This window comes from Pisolithus orientalis (assembly GCF_024613125.1).
Source record: "Pisolithus orientalis strain OTSU chromosome Unknown F5J12scaffold_25, whole genome shotgun sequence".
NCBI classification, from domain to species: domain Eukaryota; kingdom Fungi; phylum Basidiomycota; class Agaricomycetes; order Boletales; family Pisolithaceae; genus Pisolithus; species Pisolithus orientalis.
Window position 1 is genome coordinate 359,500 of NW_026260806.1, and position 19,297 is coordinate 378,796.

A 19,297-nucleotide genomic window follows, 5' to 3' on the forward strand; every position below is an offset into this window, starting at 1 on the left:
AAGAATCGAATGGATCTATCGTGAACAGCTCAAAAGAGAACTCTGATGTCCGAGCCAACACAAAATGGCCACCCAAGTTACAAGATGACTAGTATCACGTGGGCGGACGCAACCTTGTAATCCACACCTGCTACTTACCGTAGCTCGTTTCAATACCCCAATGACAACTTGCAGTTCCCCCTTGCCAAGTGAAACATGCCGATATTTTATCGATTCCGCGAAGCGCAAGCTGCCAAACTCGGCCTCGGCATGCGGGCAGACCGACGGCCCAAGATGGCGAGCGCGTGCAACAGCTTATTATTGTACGAGTGCACGAACGATGGCCACGCGCGGAAGAATTTTGAGAGAGAGATAAGCTGGAAGGTCTCAAAATACAAAATGGTGCGTGGGTGGTGAGTGTCACTGTCTCATCTATCCGGGCGACTGACCGAACTGTACGGCCGGATTAACCGATTACGAAGTGTGGAATCTGAACGACGAAACAAGCTGTTAAGTGAGAAGAGGCATCGAAAAAATCAAGTTATTGCGTGCGAACGGGAGGAACGTTGCGATGGGAAGAAGGTACTGGGGACGAAAGGATACAAGTACGTGCATATCCTTTTTCTCAGTGTGTTCACAACCACGTTCCGCTAGTATGCTGACGCTACTCACGCCAATAAAGGCCTTCCCGCCGTACGTGAACGCCTCCAAGGCAAGATAATGTTGCATTCAATTACTATAGGGATACTGTGAACCAGGGACCGGCATACCATGGCGACTTAAAGCATTGATGGCTTACTGGTATATGAGCAAATGGTCGAGGAGGCGGGTATGTTGTTTCTACGTTTGCCTGGTGGTGATGTATAGACGACGGTCTGTTACACAGAATAGAAAGAAAGGTGCGAACGCGTACGAGATACTTTGGGTCTCCCACTGGGCAAGTCAATACTGCAATTTTGAAGTGTCGCGTGGCGTATCTGTATCAGCGGGGTCATCATCCTCGGGCCAGTCGACGCAAAACCAGCCACCAACACCCTCGCCAACCCACCCAGACCATTCGCCCTAACAAGAAAAATGGAGTACGTCCGACATTGCAGACACAGATGCGGGTCTAAATGCTCGTGACCCAGATACGAAGGATACGGAAGGAACGCAAGCCAAGAGATCCAAAACGGTCCCTTCGACGGCTTCCATTGATTCTGATCCTACATATGCATCTAATCGAACGCAAGACACGAATGGAATGTCACGTACTCCACTCGCAGCTTCGTATATTCCGCCCCTCACCCCCTGAAGCGCGGACGCTGCCGACGCCACCTACCAGAGCAGAAACGGAAGAGGTGTTGCCGAGATTATGAAGGGAAGCACTGGTACAAGAGTTTTTTGCTGCAGGTGCAGAAGGTGTAACGTGACATACCGCCTCAGTTTAACCACGTCTACCACATAACACCTCACCCTCCTGAGTGCCCAGCGTGCCTCATACAGAGTAATGACAGCGTCGACGAGCGAAGGATTGTGCAGGCATACAGATCTGGTGGATGGACATTATTTGATGGTCGTGATGGGTCGATCGATGACAGTGCGCCCTCAGGTGGTCGAAACGGGTCATCGTAAACTCTGGGTTGTTACAAGATGTTGACTTTCCATCCTTTCTGCTAACAACATCTACCAATAACTTATTGCTTTGGCTTGCTCTCGCAATTTCCCTTGACACCTGTAGGGGTACTTGGTTAACAAAAAGGTATATGGCATCGACAGCTAACGTCGTCCACCTCAGGGGGCTTTTCCCATAGTCAGAATTATGCCCCTGAGGCTTCATGAACCTTCGGGGAATCAGACTAATTACCCTTGTTCTGTATGTTTCATTGTCGTCAATACATGTGATAGTTCCAGAGTTTGAGAGTGTCATTGGTGCTGATTTGTTTGTGGACTCGGATGAGTAGACTAGCAGCTTGTAGCTTTGGAATTGTTTCTTGGAAGCTACTACATAGACAACCACACCGGCTAGTCCGTTGAGCTATGGACGTCGACTCGGACATCCCAGACAGCGTTCGACGATGGCACCCGTCCGTGCGGAGACCGACGAATCCGCCTTTGCCGTCGACGTACCACCAAGCCATAGACCCATGGTTCATATTCGAAATAGACGCAGACGCGGTCAAACCAGGCCGGAGACGTCACACAGGCGCCCATGCACGTTCTATACTCGTCGTCCCATCGCGCTGTTGTTACTGTCGCTCAATCCACCAAGCCTGTTCACGTAGTCTTCCATCTTGCGCACGGTGCACGCAAGCGGGGAGAGAGTGCGTGCCCCTCGTCATGGACGGGTACGACACTCTCCCAGGGCCGAAGACCGGTGCCACCCTGACGCCTTCTACCGGGTTTGGGTATGTACTGATTGCGTTTTGGTGCTGATTAACAATATACGACTCCCCAGTAACCATAACCCGACTCGAGGGCCCCGTCAGCCTCCCGTCCAGGCTCAAAGCCAGAGCTCGGACGTGCAGAATGGAAGCGAGTACGTGTCACGCACGCCTTCACGATCCCTCTCGGCCATCTCGCTTTGCCTTGCTTACCTTTGTGTCTTAGCACGCAAGGCAACGAAAATGGGGAAAGGAGCCTACCTACCACCTCTGCTACTACCAAGCGCCGTCTACTTGCGAACCAGGATGGGGAGACGCTGCACAAACGACGCAAGAGATTGCCAGAGTCGGCATCGGTGACGGAGGATGTCGAAATGGAGCCGACTCCTGCACCACTCGTCACCAACCCCTCGTCCACATCGAAGCTTACAAGATCTGCGCAACAACCCAGTAACAAACGACAACGCATATCCAAGTTTACTGCAGCCCAGCCTGAGCCTCCGCTTGATGCTCCCACACTTGAGTGGTCTTTCGTCAAACCATCGCGCGATAGCTCCAAGAGCGTGGGAGTCACGCAATCACTCCGCGCGACCCCTACCTTGACTCATGTCCCTCCAAATTCCCCTCATCCCTCGACAAGCCCCGCCCTCTTGCCACGCGCGTGGACAAAGGTCAGTTCTCTTTACATGCCGAATTCCATCCCCTCGCGCTAACATTCCAATCTCTTCTACAGACCCTTACGCACCTTCTGTCCCTCTTCCCTGGGCTTGGGAAGACCCAGTCGGGACTGACGTGGGAGGATTGCGCGACGCCAATAATCCTTCTGGGCGACGCGAAAGGCGCGAACCATGGAGACACATGGGTAGACCGTCTCAGTTTGAATCTGTCGATGTACGTCTTGTTCATTCCTTTGCTTTATCATTTCGTTTCTTTCCTTCCTCGTGGCCAAACACCTAAACGAAGCAATACTTCCATCTGGTTCGGTAATACTCATACGCAAGTGTATCACAGGACGTGGAAATTCGTATACCAGCCCAGACCAGGTTTTTCTTCGCCACCACCACCATTGTCTGTTCCAAGTTCCGTCGACACTGTACAGCCCGATGTCACTGAGGACAGTATCTCCTCGAGCATCCTAACTACTCATTCGGGGACCCAACCCCACACTGACGATGCCCAGCGGCGTCGCGGTGATTCAAATCCACCGCGTGCCAAACGTCAGCGGACGTCGCCTTCATCATCACGGAAAGAGGCGCCCAACGTCACACGCGAGTCATCGTCGCACAGCGATTCACGTGTCTCTCCCGCCCCCTCCTCTGTCTCGAAAGCGGATAACCCTCTAAAAAAGCTCGGCAGAATTCCGCGTATTCAAAAGGGTGTTGATCATTCACAGGGTGGCGACCCCGCTCCACATTCTGTACCACCCTCCTCCAACGAAACCCAAGCCCCGCAGCAACCTCGCATTCCTCGAGTAGGAACAATGAATCATACGAGGGACGATGTTCATTATCGACCTCAATCTGTTAACAGCTTTACAGATGGGGATTACCAATGGAGGAAATGGAAGGGGTATCACGGTGAGCATGCGTGGCTCATATGGCGATCATTCTGGGAGCTGAATCGTCTGGTTCGGTTTGTTCGTTTCAGGGCTAGATGGGGAGAATTGCGCTCTCCCATCTGCATCAGCATGGAACGCTGGGTCGAGGTTCTGGCGTGCGAATGCGCGTGCTCCATCTCCGTTCCCTACTTGGGAACACTTTCCGACCGATTATACCCAATTGGATTATTCCGATGATCTCGCTACTGATGCGCCGAGCTGGGTTGGGAGCTCGAACCCTTGGAATAATGTGAACAATATGCGCGCCTGCGAGGTTACACAGCTTACGTCAGCTCGGGAATCGAACATGCAAGTTTCAGTGGAAGTCGAAAGCAATGGTCATAAATCCGAGGTGGGACCTGTCGACATGGCCGGCGTACATGCTCCTGCCCCTGTTCTAGTTCCAACTTCTATTCCTGCTCAGGCCTGTCCTCGAGTTGTGCCCGAGGCCCCTGTTTATGACAAAGAATTAAAGCATGAAGATGATACCACCAAGTATACCAGTGATACAGATACCTTAATCCTTCCAAAGGAGTCATCCAATAATGTAGAGGATACACCTGCCGGTGAGAATCCACACAGCTTTTATCGTTTAGCCGGGGAAACCGAGTGTTCAACTCCAATCCGTCCATTTAGCAATGAACATTGACGATAGTAGTGCTCCGCCCACACCCAAAACTGGACGTGATCTTGAAAGCATCCCAGAACTCGCTCCAGTCCGCCATACCCGTCCGTCCGACATAGATATCCTATTCGGTGCGCAATCGCATTACATACCTGTCCTCATCTGGGCACATCGGGAGAGTCCCCTCTGTCCAGCCACACCGTCCCCAGAGAATGTCTATGCATGCCTGGGATACTTCTTTGTTGCCTCTATACAGGTACGCATGCACGGTCGCAGTTCTAACAGTGATTTCGTGCCCCTTTCTGATCGAACCATGTTTGGCGCCGTTTTTATTTAGGAAGAAGTCGTCGAATGGACTCGTGATCCCCGTACGAGCAAGCTTTGGGGTTCCGTTCAGTGGCGTTTCAACTTAGGATGGGCGCCTGGAGGAGAAGAGTTCCTTTTGGACAACCATATTCACGAGGGTACCTCCCCTCGTTCCACTCCTCCACATGAATTCGAAAGTGCGCCTGTAGCACCTCCTGATATCATGCGTCCATGGTGGCGCTCCTCAGAATCGCCGAGTATTGGATACCATATCCAAAACCTCAGGCTTCGGTACTATAGTTACCTCCCATATGATATCCTGGGTCCGTTTCATCCCAACGAATGTTCGTTCTCCAGAGGTTGGTTCTGTCGTCGGTGTGGGCTTGCGAATGCCCCACTTTTTCTCCGGCATTGGCAATGTCAGAGTGAGATCTGTATGACAAAGGTATGTACATTTGCTTTTGAGCTTTGTTGGTTTGTTTTTTTCCGTATATCTTGCTTCTTTCGGTTGTTGTTTTTCCTTTTTCCGTGTCTTTTTTTCTCGTCTTCATTTAGAGGAAGCTGATGATGATGGCGCAAGGAGGCCTTTCCTCTGGGAAAGGTGGTCCCCTTACTGTCCGTCCGAGATCCACATGCCAGGTTGCCAGTTCCTCTCCCATTAAACCACGTTCCACACTGTCTTGACGTCAAAAAGGAGACATGGGAAAACGGGATGTTATCTTACACATACGTATTGCGGGAAAATGTGCAGGCCGTATATATGTTTACGGCGAATAGAGAGGAATTGCAGCAAGAGGCGACAACGTTCTGGGAGGATGTTCAGAGGGATGTCATACTGCGCCGCGAGAGCACTGCGAGTGAGTTACAGCCACCCTTGTGCTTTTGAACTGTTAGCTCATGTGCTCACCTCGTGCGCTGTAGCTCCATTTTTCACCTATCTCACCATGACTAGCAGCTGGGGTCGCAGTACGGATCTACATGGGTCAATTATGTTGACGGATGTACCGGATTGTATTGTCCGTGCACGCAATCATCTCCTGCAGATCACCGAGAAATATGGCATGGCCATTCGTCCGCGGTTCGATCGGCTATCCGTCGTTGGGTGGTACACGAGCGGGAGGAGGAAAGTGAGTCTTGCAAGAGAAAGGTTACAGTTTATGTACGACGGTTTTTTGACTTTGTGCTACGATTCTTAACTGCAGTGGCCAAATGTCCTCGGCGCAAAGGAGGGCCCAGTGACGGTCCTGTGTCTAGGCGCCGACGTCGTCCTACACTTGTCTCCCCGAGGGGGCTATCATAACAGCGTTCCCGACGCACCCGGAGACACCGGACCCGAGGCGAGACATGAAGCCGAGCCAAACCAGGTACTAGGGAGCAATGCTTCGTCACAAGGGCGAGTGGACCAAGACAACTTCAAGCACAGTGCCTCTGCGTTTGGAGGAGGCACTATCGACGTAGTGGGCCGCGGCGGGGACAAAGCTAGTAGACAGGTAGCCGTGGGCGCTGCAGACAACTCGGACCCTGCCACGTCCCTGGTGGTAACAATGGAATCCGTCGGATCTGCATCGACGGCGCCCATCAAACCCAAGGACAAGGGCAAAGGTAAACAGAGGAAGGGAAAGAAAGCCGGGCCTTCGGTTCCTCCGTTTTCGATTGTTTTGATGCACGGAGATAGTGTCATCTTGACGGGCGATGATTATGAAGTAAGTTTTTTGTTGATCCAATCTTGTTTCGTATACATACCCCCCGAATGTGAATTGGTCTGTTTAACCGTCTCCATTCATACTTTCTGACAGTGCCTGTTTGAGCGGAAGGGAACTACAATGCGTGAGTTGTTACTATGTCGTTAACTCGTGTTGCTTGACTGCTCACTGCCTCACTACCTGTCGTGGACGCAGTTATTATCGGTTCGGCAGAGGACGTAGTCAAGGTTATTTAGCATCTACAATGATACCCTACAACACCTGTTCCTGTCCCTCTTTCTGCATTCTGCTCCTTGATTGCGCTACACAGTAGCTCTGCATGCTGTTGGTTCAAGCTCGCAAGTACTATTGGTTCGCTCGGTCGCCGATGTCGACCGGAACCGGCAAATATTGTGGTTGGATTCAATGACAATCGAGTTAACGCCTGAAATAGAGAAACTTCTGCCGCCGACGCTGCAAAGTATTCCTTCCGAAGAAACCAAGGGAATGCGATGGATAGAAATAAATTTACTGGGTTATTCAACATAACTCGTAGACACCACTCTGTATTGTGCTCCGTAGCTATGGAAGAGATAGAATGGTGGGATGCACGGCTCGGTGGGGTTTCCATCAACATTACTGCGCGACGAAGATGTACAGGATGTGCAGACTGGGCGAAAGACGAACTCCGTCCGTAACTGGTGGGGGGAGAGGGTACACGGGTGCCGAGCAGCTGAATGAGCTCCTAGCAGTGTAGGGCCGTGGAGGGTCGAGAATAATCATGATATCCTCTTGACGTACTTCAAGTACACCAAAAAGACACTATAACCTGTGACGTTGAGCCGAGAGGGAGAAATGGGTATCAGTGAGCACGAGGTAGCTTTTCCTTCGATCACGACGTTCACATGGAAGGACTACATAGGGTTGTTCCGGGTACGGTAAGCCCCTGAAAATTTGTTTGTTTGGGTATGTGTAGGGATCTCTGATTGTGATTGAGTATACACGCTTTGCTAACTCGTTCCATGGGGTTCCTTCGTAGTGCGGCAGGACATCTATGCTGCTCCAGATTCATCTTGACTTCACGGACTGCACTGCAGTCGTAACGACCCGAAACGAACGGGAGAAGTAGACTAATCCAGCCCCCGGAAGGAACGCAGCGTTGTTGAAGATTTTGGCAACATCTCACTTGCAACAACCTCCCAAGGGGTGAGCTCGACGAGTACCTGCAAGAAAAAAATGAATCCGTCGCTGACCCCCTTAAGTGGTGGACCAAAATGAAACGAAAAGTATTCAAATCTTCACCGCATGGCTCTTGACTACCTCAGTGTTCCCCCTGAGTTCACGTTCGTCAACTACATAATTCAGCTGAAGCAAGAGGCGCCAACTTGTTACACTTGGATTCCCACACACGGACTACTACGCCTCATGCCTCAGCTTCCCAGGTTTTACAATCGTTTGGTACTGCGACGATAACCACCGGAGTGTCATGGGGTTGATTTGTAGCGGAGCAGATCGGTATGAGTCAACATTTCTGGCAGAATACTGCAGACACACTTAGTTGTTGACACGACATTCTGATACTTCTGTGGGTTCACCGTTCTCCTACAGGCGTAGAAGGCTTACCAGTTGGTGTACCGTTTCCCATGGTGACTGCACACAACTAATATTACTGTTACCGGCGGCCAATGAACTTTCCCTACCGTCACATCCATTACGTTCACAGAATGCCAGAAGCAAATAAAGGCACTTGTTCAAGTCTCGTTTCACCTCGAGTTAGCACGTTGCACACGGGTGAAGGGGATCTTCATTTACATTCCGCTTTACGCAACATCGTGGCCGCATAGCAAACGTCTTTGTTAACCAAATCAATTCTCGACGTCCCTCCATGACTGTTCTATTATTTGCTGTACTGGGAGGAGATTACAGGTCGGGTGGGGTGCCATGCGAAGTAGGCCAGTTTAAAGCCTTGTATGTAAGACTTCCGGCCAACGCTTAGGACACTTAATCATTGATATCCAGGGAGCCTGCGTTTGATGTCATCCATCAATCCACGTAGACCCGTCGCACAGAGTTCCACAGTCAAGATTGTACCTGTGGTGTAGAGGTATCATGTTCAAAGTTATTATGTAATGCCCTTACTTTCTCCCCATTTGAGTTTGGAAAATGAGGCACCTCCTTTGTGCTCTATAACGAGTGTCCTGTAACGGGTTCCCATCATACGGATTCAATTTTCTCGTGATCTGTGACAGATCAATCTCTAGATGAGCAAGTTCAGCAGTCTATTTGATCGGTGGGCATGGAACATGCGATACATATATACCCTTAATCTTTCAGGTTGTGTCGGTGCGTCTTGCGTATCTCGTGTGGGCCCACTCTCTCAGCTCACACTACAAAGTCTTTTCAGCGTTTTCGCTACATCCAGCTACACCCCTCAGGCCTGATGCCTTTGCCCTCGGTCACAGGTACTTGGGTGATATTTCGCGCGAATCGTGAGTACTCTTATGTGAGTCATCTCGATAGGCTGAGAGTATTGACTACATCAGCGAGGCATACTCTGAATACTCTACAAACCTCAAGCACGTCTCCTGGTGATGTTTCATCAACAGACACCTCTTCTACTCAAAGCCCCACCTACTGGGACGTGCCGTGGCCCCCTTTTCCCACCTCTGCAATTGCAACTCCCCCGTCTGGCACCGCCTTCACTAACCAAGTTAGTACTTCACCCGGTAACAACTCGTCCACTCCAACCATGTCTCTATCACAAAGCTGCTCCGACGACGTTTCGACTGTTGCATCCTCCGGCCCCTCACAGTCACCGTCGCAAGCAAATGCGTCTGTCAACCAAAGCGGTCATACCGTATTGGTTGGCTTGATTGTGGCACTTGCTCTTGTTGGTGGCCTCCTCGTGACATTGATAGTCTGCCTTATTCTACTATACCTGCGTCGTATCCGTCACCATCGAACTTCGAGGCCTTTGATCCATCCAGTTCCATCAGTGAAGGAGGCCGCCTTGTCGCTGCCTGGCGTGGCTGGTGGCTCAACGAGGATGGCATCACCGTCGGTTCCACTGAGCACGGCCGTCGATGCGGGCGACTCTGGAAATGATTCGGCTTCTGCCTCTGCAGAGGGATCATATGCGCAGGATACGAACAGATGTGAATCGGCATGCCCACTGGATTCCCAATCAGACACACGTCCCGGTTGGACTTACCCGAGTTCTAAGATCGGGCTTGCCTTGTGAAATAGCTGTGACAATAATGGTGGCGCAAACTATACCTTTCGTTTCGTATACATTGTGTCCAACCGAGTATTTTGCGCTGATGCACATCTGAACATTCTTCTAGTTTTTCCGATGTGACACTTACCTGAATGGTCTCGCTACCTACGTAACGTCTCAGAATAATTGTTGAAGAACTTTGTTGGAGAGACGCAGGTCAAACACGTGATGATCATGAGACGGTAAGTAAGGCCAAGTTCATGCGAGACTTGTCGGTAACTTAAACCCAGATGAACAGATTCACGTATCCTTTCTTTCGTTTCATTATCAAGGACATTGTCTCTGATTCTTTAAGAAAACATCATGACTATCTTTCTGTTTCCCAAAAGGTGTTCATCATGATCTGATCTCTGTCGCCCGAGAATATTAAAGCAGCCACTGCCCTTTCCTGGCATTTGGACCAGTCTCCACTGTCTGTCTTTGCATTTTTACTTCCTTCCGTTTGCTTCTTAATCACGCTCCTTTCCTACGGATCATCACCGTGGTCGTTGACTTTACGGTTCTTCATCGACCGCATGGCCATACAAATATCATTTGAGGCAGTACTTCTCAGTACTAGTATGGAATATTTTATCACAGAGTCAATATTTTCCGCCCAAAATACTGATATTCTTGTGAGTCAACCGCCCTACTGCGCACTGGGACAGACTGAGATTTAGGCACCATTGAATGGGTTCCATTTTTCAGTCGTCCGTGAAGACCACTCTCCCGGTCCCCACGATGCTGCTTTCGAGTAGCGTTTCTTCACTTGCTACGACCTCAGCAATCCCAACGCCCCAAAGTTCGACACGCTCGCCTACGACGTCAGCTCCGAGTCCCACTGGATACGGTACCACTGCTTCATCGTCGCTGACCCCTGTTTTGGCATCATATACCACGTCTCTGAAAAACAATGCGTCTTCGTCTCCCTCGTCCTCCCATACTCCAACAACCACGTCGTCTTTGGCGAGCAGCAATAGAGCCGTTATTATAGGCTGCTCCGTCGGAGCCGCAGCTCTCCTTTGTTTCATCATGGCTATTTCTCTTCTCCTCTATCTACGTTCGCGTCAACGAAATTCTGATGCCCATTGCCGCCCGTACCCTTTCGAACATCTGCAACCCACAGATCCCCCGGTGAACCGGAACGACAAGGCTGGGATCTGGAAAGGTCATGTACACAATCACGCTCTGAGCGAGAGTGATGTCAGTGTGACTATGGTGGGCACCGGGGGTCCCGGGTCCATTTCCGACAATGTTGATTTGCCGAGTGGGCAGAGGACACCGGCTGCCACTTCCACTGCTCCCACGGTTGACGTACTACCAGAAGAACGTTCTGCAATTGCGAGATGTCAACGGTCGAGAGAACTCGAGAAGCTTTACCCTTCGCAACACTCGCGAGCAACGCGAACACAAACAAGGGACCAGGAGGGGCATGAAAATCGCGGAAGGGGAGCAGATGACGCAGGAGTCGATGATTACGAACCTCATCCCAAGCCTCGTCGTGAGCACAGGGCAAAATCTGAATATTCAATGTCATCCTATCCCTAGCCGCTTTATCACGCTGTACTTGCCAAGAGGATGGACCTTGGACTAGGGGGAAAGAAGTCTTAACTCAGGTTAAAATGAGGACAGGCGTGGTTGCCAAGGGTCAGGCATCGTCGGTTACCAGGCTGTCAGTGCGGTATGAGCCATCGCCAACAGGTACTGCATTGCCCAACGATATCTCGAATGACGGTTCTGGGGACGCTGGTGTGTGTGGCAGCTGATTCGTCGATAAGGAACATACTTTAAAATAACCAAGTACCATGTGAACGCACTCCTTGCCCGTACACACACATGCTGGCCTCATCATCTCACGCATATACCCTCATCATCCTGTCGCAAAATTTTAATATACGGATACCAACGATAGTTTCTTTAGAACACTTACGATCACATCCATATTGGCTTGGTAGTGAATGATTCTTTCAGCCTAGCAAGTTGGAGGTTTGTTATACTTACGAGTCGAGTGACCATGACGTGAACTTGTGCTTATCGAGCTTCACCGCAATAAAATTTTGGCTCGGGAGTGGAATCTCGGTCATTATTCGTTATTCACACTAAAATTATCATCCTCCCTTATTGAAACATCCTTGGAGCCTGAGTTAGCATTACTTCTTGCATGGAAAGACTCCGGCCGAGTAGGCAGACAGGACTGATAATTGCGTGTATCATTCCAATACGATGAAAAAAATTACGCACAAACGGCATGACGCAGAGGATGGCTGAGCGAGAAAAAGGAGCAGAAACTCAGGAGTCCAGCTTTGTCACGCTACAAGCGTGCTGACATAATCACCTCAAATATGTGACTATATACTTGCTTTGTAATCAGTTTCAAGTCCAAATCCGGTTCTTGCTTTCTGTTCCTCGTACATAGCACAAGGCGAGCATGTACCACACTCTTCATATACTGACTACCTACTCATCCCTTGTATTCTCTCTGCACGATTCGAGCAGCATAAGTATGGCGCTCAAGGGTTATCAATATCTGTGCCGTCTCGCTGGAAGGACGGCACACTCTGTGACCTTCACAACAACAAATATCCTGTCACAGACTAACAGGTTCTCATCATAGATGAAAGTTTTTCACGATCTGTAACAGGTAAGTGAGTTCAACATTCAAACTGATGGATGCGGGGAACACGATACATACATACTTCAATGGCTTGGGCTATGCTGATGTATGATTTGCACATTTTGCATATCTTGTGTATAACTTCACCCCTCTACTCACAGTTGCTTATCCAGTTTGATTCTTTTGCCTCATCTATGGATATGGGTCCGACAACACCTCCGATTACTATGCGTGAGCCCTTCCCTATGCGAATTCGCTCAGTTGACTAAGATCTTTGAGTGCAGCGTCCGCTACGGCGGTGGAGCCCACGTCGCCCATACCTAATGTGGGGGCTTTGGACAACATTCCTTCCCTGCCTACAGCCGTGATGTCCTGTTTGTGGCAAGAGGCGAACCCGCTTGCTCTCCTCTCAATGGCCGAAGCCTACACTCAGAACCCATCTTCTACGCTCATAGTAGAACCCAGCACGCCGTTGCTCTCTTCCAGCAGCGGCCCTTCGAGCCAAATCTATACCTCACTTGATCCGCGCCCTACCATTTCACCTTCTATTCCGGCAACCCTGTTCTCAACCTACCTCTCCGGTGTATCGACACAGACTGTCACCTTCAACTCCGTGCAGTCACCGTCACCGTCACAGTCACAGACAAAGACGTCCTCTAGTCAAGGTTCCCACGCGATATCGGTTGGCCTGATAGTTGGACTTAGCCTTCTTGGTGTACTCCTTGCGGTAATAGTGGTCTACTTCATCTTGCGTCGCATACGTCGCTACCGAGCTCAGAAACCTTCAATATATTCGGCTTTACCGGTAGGGAGCGAGGCCACCGTTGCCTCCGCTGTGCGGAGTTTCGATTCCGGACCTTCTGGTGGTTCTTCGGTATCTGCGTATACAAAAGTACCACATGCGCAGGGTGCGAACACATTCCAATCAATGTACCCGCAGAATTCCCAATTAGGTGTACGTCTTTGCCAGACACCGCCAAGTCCTGAGACTGGCCTTGCACTGTGACATAGATGCGACAATGATGGTGGGATCTGTGCTCTCGTTTCACCATGCACTTGTATTTAACTGAGTGATTAGCTACCCGTCAAGCGCGGCATTGTATAGGTTCCCTTGACGATGCTAATTGTTGCTCTGGACTTCTTTTTATAGTTCTTACCTACGAAACGGTTTCGCTTAAAGGGACTCTTTAACGTTTCAAAATAATCACTGAATCACGAAATTTGTTGGAGAGGTGCAGGTCAAACACATGATGCACGAAGACAATAAGACTCCCATGCAAGATGTACAGGTAACCGGAGTCACGTCTGCAGATCGAGACATCCATGTGCGGTGATGCCTCAGTTCTGTAACACCCTAAAAGTGGTTTAACTCTGCTTGACATTCCGATGGCAAGGTATATCTCACCATTTGTCTATCTCTTACAGGGCGCCCATCATGATGTGGCCTCTCTCGCTCTAGGATAAAGATAGCCACTGCCATTATCCGTGGCCATCTTTTTCCTCTGGATACTTGCATTGGGACCCACGCTTTCCGTCTCTGTCATTCGTTTACTTCGTTTCGCTCGCTTCTTAACCACGCTCCTTTCTTACGGACATTATCATCGTGGACATTGAATTGACGCAGACACTCACGATCCTTCTTAATTGACAGTATGCCTGCGATCTCTCCGGCAGGGTTTTCTTCTGCACTCGCCGTAGCGAATCTAATACCCACCACAGGTGTGGATACCTGGGTGAGTCGATCACCTCGCCACACGTGCTACAAGTTACTGAGATATAGATGATGTTAGCTGAACTCTATCCTTCCAATGTCCGAGCAGAGCAATCTTTTGCCAACAAGTTTACCAATTTTACCAACGAGTCTGCCTTCATTGATTCCGTCGCCTAGCGCGGTGACTAGTCATCCATTCACTATTCCACCGCTAAGCCAGATGCCATGGTCGAGATCTTCAACGAGCTTGCTTGGGACCTCTGCTCCAATTTCACGTGAATCCCAAAGTCAAAGTCAGTCTGCGCCTACAACAGGAAGCTCCCATCAAACCTCATCTTATCAAACTTCATCCTCCGCTCCTTCTGGAACGGTTGTAACCACCACCCATTCCATTTCAACTACGAAGTATGTTACATCCACCACGAAGTCAGTTCCCAGCAGTCACACGCACTCTGGATACTCAAGTACCTCACAAACCGCCTCCACTACGCCACATACTACGATACCGATAACATCAACTACCACTCATCCTCTCACGTTACCGGGCACCCTCCCCAGCTCCTCGCATATACCCGAACAATCGTCTTTGGTGCCTGTGTATTCCTCCACATTGTCTTCTGTTTCCCCAACCTCAATGGTCGCGTCATCCTCAACGACCAGCGATAGTACATTTATTATAGGTAGCTCTGTCGGAGCAGCGGCTACCCTTTGTTCTATTGCCATCGTCGCCCTCCTCTTCCATCTGCGTTCACGTAGGCGACATTCCGAATCCCGTGCCAGCCTCGACGCGAATCAGGACGATAAGTTTTGGACCTGGAGGGATCGAGGTGGATATGGCCAAAGACAAACCTATAGTCCAAACGAGAGTAGTGTCAACATGATGGTAGGCGCAGGCGAGCTCGGCTCCTTGACCGAAAATGCAGATGTGCCGAGTAGGCAGAGGACACCTGATAGTTTTGCCACCGACTCCGAGGTCGGTGTCTGGCCAGAGGAAGACCGTTCCGCAATCGCGAGACTTACACGGTCCAGAGAGCTCGAGAAAATATATCCTGGACTATACAAACCTACAGGAGCAACGCCAAAGCAAAAAAGAGAACAAGGAGGACGTGAGAACCGTGGAAAGAGAGACAACCGTGGAGTGGATGAATGCGAACATCCTCCTGAATCTCACCGTGAGCGGGCGGCCAGTGCAAAATCCGAATCCTCCAGGTGGTCCGTACGCAATCGTCTCATCCCACCGGACTTCCAGATGGGGTTGTCTCGTAATTGGGCGAACGAGGTCATGACGCTGTTCACCAACAAGGTTAAAATGGGGACGGGTGTGGTTCATGAGGGGCGGATATCGTTGTCGTCGATGGAGCCGTCGGTGCTGCACAATCCATCCAGAAGGTGTAGCACGACTGCATCACGTAGCAATGTGTCGAACAAGGCTCAGCCGAAGTCCGTTGGTGCAGTATCTAGCTGATTTTTGGATAAGGATAATATTTTGAACGGACTTCGTACCATACGAACACGTTGCTTGTTTTTACGTATACCTACTATGGCGATACCTTGGATCTTATGCAAAACGTAGATACCGACGATTCTCCTCAAAATTCTCGCATAGCACCGTTTATATCGTCTTTTGTGCTGTTGATTTTCTTGGCCAAGGCCCTATAGCAGACTCAAGTACTGTTAAAGTATGTACTTACAACGGACCCGTCAGGCCATCACAAGTTCTGTCCATCCTCTCAGATGTTCGGGGGACAGCGCTCTTGTTTGCAACGACCCCTATATATGAGAAGAGTCGCTAGCATGATAGCTACTTCCAGATCTACGAAAGTCAAATGATTTCCCTTGAATGAGGCTGAATTCAGGAAGTATACATATAACTCCGGCGGATCGATCCATATTTGTTTCCGAAGATCTGCGATCGATCGATATTCGTTATTATCCCTTCGGATCTGATCTGGTAGAACGTGGAAACTTGGAAGATTGAGCACAATATTTATATTTACTTCTAACTCCAGGCCAAGAAATACAGATAAAACTAAAAGCTACATTCGAAGACGTATGAACCGTCAAGATACGGAAAGAGATCTCTAATGCTACATCTAATCAACGAATCCAGTGTGCCTGCCGTCGCCACTGGAGTAGAGTACGTATCCACATGTGGGTATGGGTATCTGAAGATCGTCCCTCCCCCCCAGCGTCCATCAGCGACAGCAACTCACCAAATCCCTAAATAACCTATGATACATTTTATAATGGAGGTGTGATCTGTTTGTTCGGAGAGAGAGAGAAAAGAGAAAAAAAAAAGATGCGCGATGCATAAGCTAGTTGTGAATGCGGATGGCCGTGTCGTCATCGTCCGTCTAAGTCGTGATATCGTCCGGTCTTGCCTTGCCGTATTCTTGAACGTATGAATGCATCCAATGCGCCCGTCGAGTGACCTTCTTCCAACTTAAAACGCCTGCGTTGTCACGTATTCGAATGCACCTCCGTCAAATTCATTTGCGAACAAACCAGAAAATCCATCCTGGATGTGCTGCGACTGCTCCATCTCCGGCTGGCCCTGAGTGGCAAGCTCGACGGGACCGTTGCCAACGACATCCCCCCAACCTTCGAATATGACCGTGTCCACCTGTTGCTGAAACGCTGGCTGCGGTTTTGGTGCGACAACAGTCGGCAGCGACACATCTGAAGTCGCAGGGGAACCGGAATACGTCGAGGATGACTGAGAATGCGAGAAGTCGGCGACATCAACAACATCTGTCATAGAGGATCCGAAGCCACGTGAGGGGGTCCATGTCGACGCCGGGCATTCGCCATGGGCAAGGACATCGACATGTCTGAGGCGACTCCCATGGACATAGACATGGGGATGGAATTGGGCGTCATGGCAAGAGGGCTAGATGTGGTCATAGTCATCGATGTATACTGTGGGAGCGAAGATGTATCGCACGACGTCACTGGAAATGGTGCCGCGTCCCTGGGAGGCACTCCGACCGATCCATTGAGAGGGAATTCACCCGGTGAATGCGCATGCGGTGGGACCGAATACATCTCGCCCACGTTCTGAGAGCATTTACGGAGTAAATCTACTTGATGGAACAAACTGAAACGGAGAAACAACTCACGAAAGATGACTCCGTGTGTGGCTGGAAAGAGAACCCGGCATCGAAAAACGCAGGGTCGAAAAGTGTACTGTCGACATCGGGGAGAGAGGACATGTCGTGGTGAAGGGGTGTCATGTGATCGAGGATTCCCCATGGTTTGCTGGGGATGGGCTGCACGCTTGAAGACCTGCGATGGCCAAGGATGAACCTCGCTGAGCGAGAGATATTTCCTACAGGCGACCCCGATCTTGATCCCAGCTGCAGGAATGGCAGCGCAGGCAATGCGATAGGATGGAATGGTCCGTCTGGGAGAGGGACTGAAGATGGTCGGCGGTATGGATATGCGGGTGCAGGTGGCAGCGCCGTCTGACCCGCCTTGTCGCCCAACTTGCGAATAGCTGCGGCGAGTTCGTCACCCTTCTTTCCTTCGAGAAGCAGTTGAGCGACTGCTTCACAACGCTCTTCGTCCTCAGGCGCTGACGGGTGGTTTAGCCTTCTTCTTTGCCTTATCCTTGTTGTGGACGGGACGGAAGCGGTAACCTGGGTACATGGCCGAGTGCTCTTCCTTTGCCTTCTTGGCTCTAATTTCCCACACGCGTTTTTCCTCGAGGGGAAGAGCGCGCCAGCAGTTACCTGCGAAGGGCGTAAGGAACAGATGGGATACAGTGGAGGACAGCCCTACCGATGATCTTGGATAGAGAGCCATGGTTAGTTTCTATCGACCCAGGAACATGTTTCTGTCTGACGAAGTCAGCGCGGAAGAGCATGAAGGCATTGGGTGGGCGTGGGATGTATCCAAGCGACCGGCGCTTGCCAGGAGGGGCACGTCGCCTTGCCGGAGGCGGCGCTGGTGAATCTGAAGGCGGGAAGATGTGCGACGTAGGCGAGGACGATTCTGCGGTGGATGTGTCCAGCGATAATGGGTCGCTGAATGTTACAGGGGTAACATTGGGTGCGAAGGTGACAGATCTCGGGGACGGAGAGGGAGCGCCGTAGATACCGGGTTTGATGTGGGACGATGTCGCTGTGGATATGACGTGAGAGGAAGAGAATTGGGTGAGAGATCGGATGACTTACGGACGGCGAGAGAAGAGCGGCGACGATAGGAGGAGAGGCGAGTGGGCGGCATGTCTGGATTACCGGAAAGAGGGAGACAATAAGAAAAGCGGGGGGAGTGGGTCCTATTGTTCTCGCCTTTCCTTTTTATCTGCCAAAACACATGTCACACACTAGCAAAGACCAACGTCACCCCTGCCCCCCTCCTTGGCTGGTGGGAACGCATCTAAGAAAATTCCCGGCAGGGGCACAGGCCAGCAAACAGCTCGGGGGTGTCTCGAGTCCTGTCGCGCTAACGAGTAACTTTTTCGAGTGTTTTGCTTGTCCCTGATATGGATACTTGTTTCATCGACCCAAATGCGGGGTGCGGAGGCTTCTTCGATCTGATGGAAGTGGCAAGTCTAAGCCGAATTGTAACTTGAGCTTGATCCACGTGGACAGCCGCGGGCGAGATGTTGACAGAATCCATCTACATATCATGTTCATCAGTAGTAACCTAAAACAATATCTACAGACTGGTTTCAAGCATTGGGTGCTCGCGCCGGTTGTGCTATGCCATCAGCTCTTGTACAGGACCGCATGCACCGGAGATTGAGGGGATGCTACTAAATTATGTAATGCATCCACGGGGGCTTCCGTAATTTCAATCTCCGGTTCTTGTTCCACGAAGGGGCGCCCACCACGACGCCCAATACTAACACGCCGATCACCGCGATTCTTGATGTCGTTCAAGCTCAAATTGAGTACAGTGCAACCAAGCAGGGGACTATCTGCAGATGAATCGCACCTATATCCTCGGAGACCAAGTACGTATCTCGGACTGCTGCGCTATATCCACCAGATTCTTCCTATCGCCGCGAAAGAGGTATGATGTGGCCTTTGGATTTGTATGGTTGTTTCTCCTGCTCCGTGCGAGTGGCATACGTGGGGACACTTCCACACTTCGGCATGCACAAATATAGGTACGTTTTGGCTGGTGAAAATACTGATTCTGCTGGGTATGTAGTCAT

The 19,297-nt window shown here is 50.5% G+C and overlaps 8 protein-coding genes across 8 annotated transcripts; 7 read left to right on the forward strand and 1 right to left on the reverse strand.

The window, feature by feature from the left end:
- The first annotated feature begins 34 nt into the window (after positions 1-34).
- F5J12DRAFT_845629 (uncharacterized protein) lies at positions 35-1,184 on the forward strand. Its single transcript, XM_051746321.1, is given in 7 exon segments — positions 35-88; positions 139-356; positions 429-585; positions 597-606; positions 619-621; positions 722-808; positions 866-1,184. 5 exon segments carry the CDS (start codon positions 196-198, stop codon positions 730-732), a joined length of 342 nt encoding a protein of 113 aa, XP_051597968.1. The 5' UTR covers positions 35-88; positions 139-195; the 3' UTR covers positions 733-808; positions 866-1,184.
- Positions 1,185-1,826: 642 nt separating this feature from the next.
- F5J12DRAFT_257512 (uncharacterized protein) lies at positions 1,827-2,591 on the forward strand. Its single transcript, XM_051738623.1, has 2 exons — positions 1,827-2,497; positions 2,569-2,591. The coding sequence occupies exon 1, from the start codon at positions 1,999-2,001 to the stop codon at positions 2,392-2,394; it is 396 nt and encodes a 131-aa protein (XP_051597969.1). The 5' UTR covers positions 1,827-1,998; the 3' UTR covers positions 2,395-2,497; positions 2,569-2,591.
- Positions 2,592-3,942: 1,351 nt separating this feature from the next.
- Positions 3,943-6,161, forward strand: F5J12DRAFT_257521 (uncharacterized protein). The gene is made up of 5 exons (XM_051738624.1): positions 3,943-4,505; positions 4,576-4,820; positions 4,902-5,315; positions 5,451-5,727; positions 5,792-6,161. The coding sequence occupies exons 1-5, from the start codon at positions 4,199-4,201 to the stop codon at positions 6,064-6,066; spliced, it is 1,518 nt and encodes a 505-aa protein (XP_051597970.1). The 5' UTR covers positions 3,943-4,198; the 3' UTR covers positions 6,067-6,161.
- A 2,455-nt stretch (positions 6,162-8,616) lies between these two features.
- F5J12DRAFT_257553 (uncharacterized protein) lies at positions 8,617-10,097 on the forward strand. Its single transcript, XM_051738625.1, has 4 exons — positions 8,617-8,895; positions 8,948-9,041; positions 9,096-10,011; positions 10,068-10,097. The coding sequence occupies exons 2-3, from the start codon at positions 8,993-8,995 to the stop codon at positions 9,791-9,793; spliced, it is 747 nt and encodes a 248-aa protein (XP_051597971.1). The 5' UTR covers positions 8,617-8,895; positions 8,948-8,992; the 3' UTR covers positions 9,794-10,011; positions 10,068-10,097.
- Positions 10,098-10,183: 86 nt separating this feature from the next.
- Positions 10,184-11,406, forward strand: F5J12DRAFT_257628 (uncharacterized protein). The gene is made up of 2 exons (XM_051738626.1): positions 10,184-10,443; positions 10,489-11,406. The coding sequence occupies exon 2, from the start codon at positions 10,499-10,501 to the stop codon at positions 11,354-11,356; it is 858 nt and encodes a 285-aa protein (XP_051597972.1). The 5' UTR covers positions 10,184-10,443; positions 10,489-10,498; the 3' UTR covers positions 11,357-11,406.
- A 796-nt stretch (positions 11,407-12,202) lies between these two features.
- Positions 12,203-13,657, forward strand: F5J12DRAFT_257672 (uncharacterized protein). Its single transcript, XM_051738627.1, has 2 exons — positions 12,203-12,653; positions 12,707-13,657. The coding sequence occupies exons 1-2, from the start codon at positions 12,479-12,481 to the stop codon at positions 13,426-13,428; spliced, it is 897 nt and encodes a 298-aa protein (XP_051597973.1). The 5' UTR covers positions 12,203-12,478; the 3' UTR covers positions 13,429-13,657.
- A 29-nt stretch (positions 13,658-13,686) lies between these two features.
- On the forward strand, positions 13,687-15,762 carry F5J12DRAFT_845682 (uncharacterized protein). Its single transcript, XM_051746322.1, has 3 exons — positions 13,687-13,816; positions 14,074-14,155; positions 14,213-15,762. The coding sequence occupies exons 1-3, from the start codon at positions 13,809-13,811 to the stop codon at positions 15,596-15,598; spliced, it is 1,476 nt and encodes a 491-aa protein (XP_051597974.1). The 5' UTR covers positions 13,687-13,808; the 3' UTR covers positions 15,599-15,762.
- A 347-nt stretch (positions 15,763-16,109) lies between these two features.
- Positions 16,110-18,404, reverse strand: F5J12DRAFT_845684 (uncharacterized protein). Its single transcript, XM_051746323.1, has 6 exons — positions 18,309-18,404; positions 17,914-18,255; positions 17,760-17,864; positions 17,253-17,707; positions 16,929-17,190; positions 16,110-16,884 (listed from the first exon to the last, which is right to left on the reverse strand). Exons 1-6 carry the CDS (start codon positions 18,358-18,360, stop codon positions 16,577-16,579), a joined length of 1,524 nt encoding a protein of 507 aa, XP_051597975.1. The 5' UTR covers positions 18,361-18,404; the 3' UTR covers positions 16,110-16,576.
- Positions 18,405-19,297: the final 893 nt, after the last annotated feature.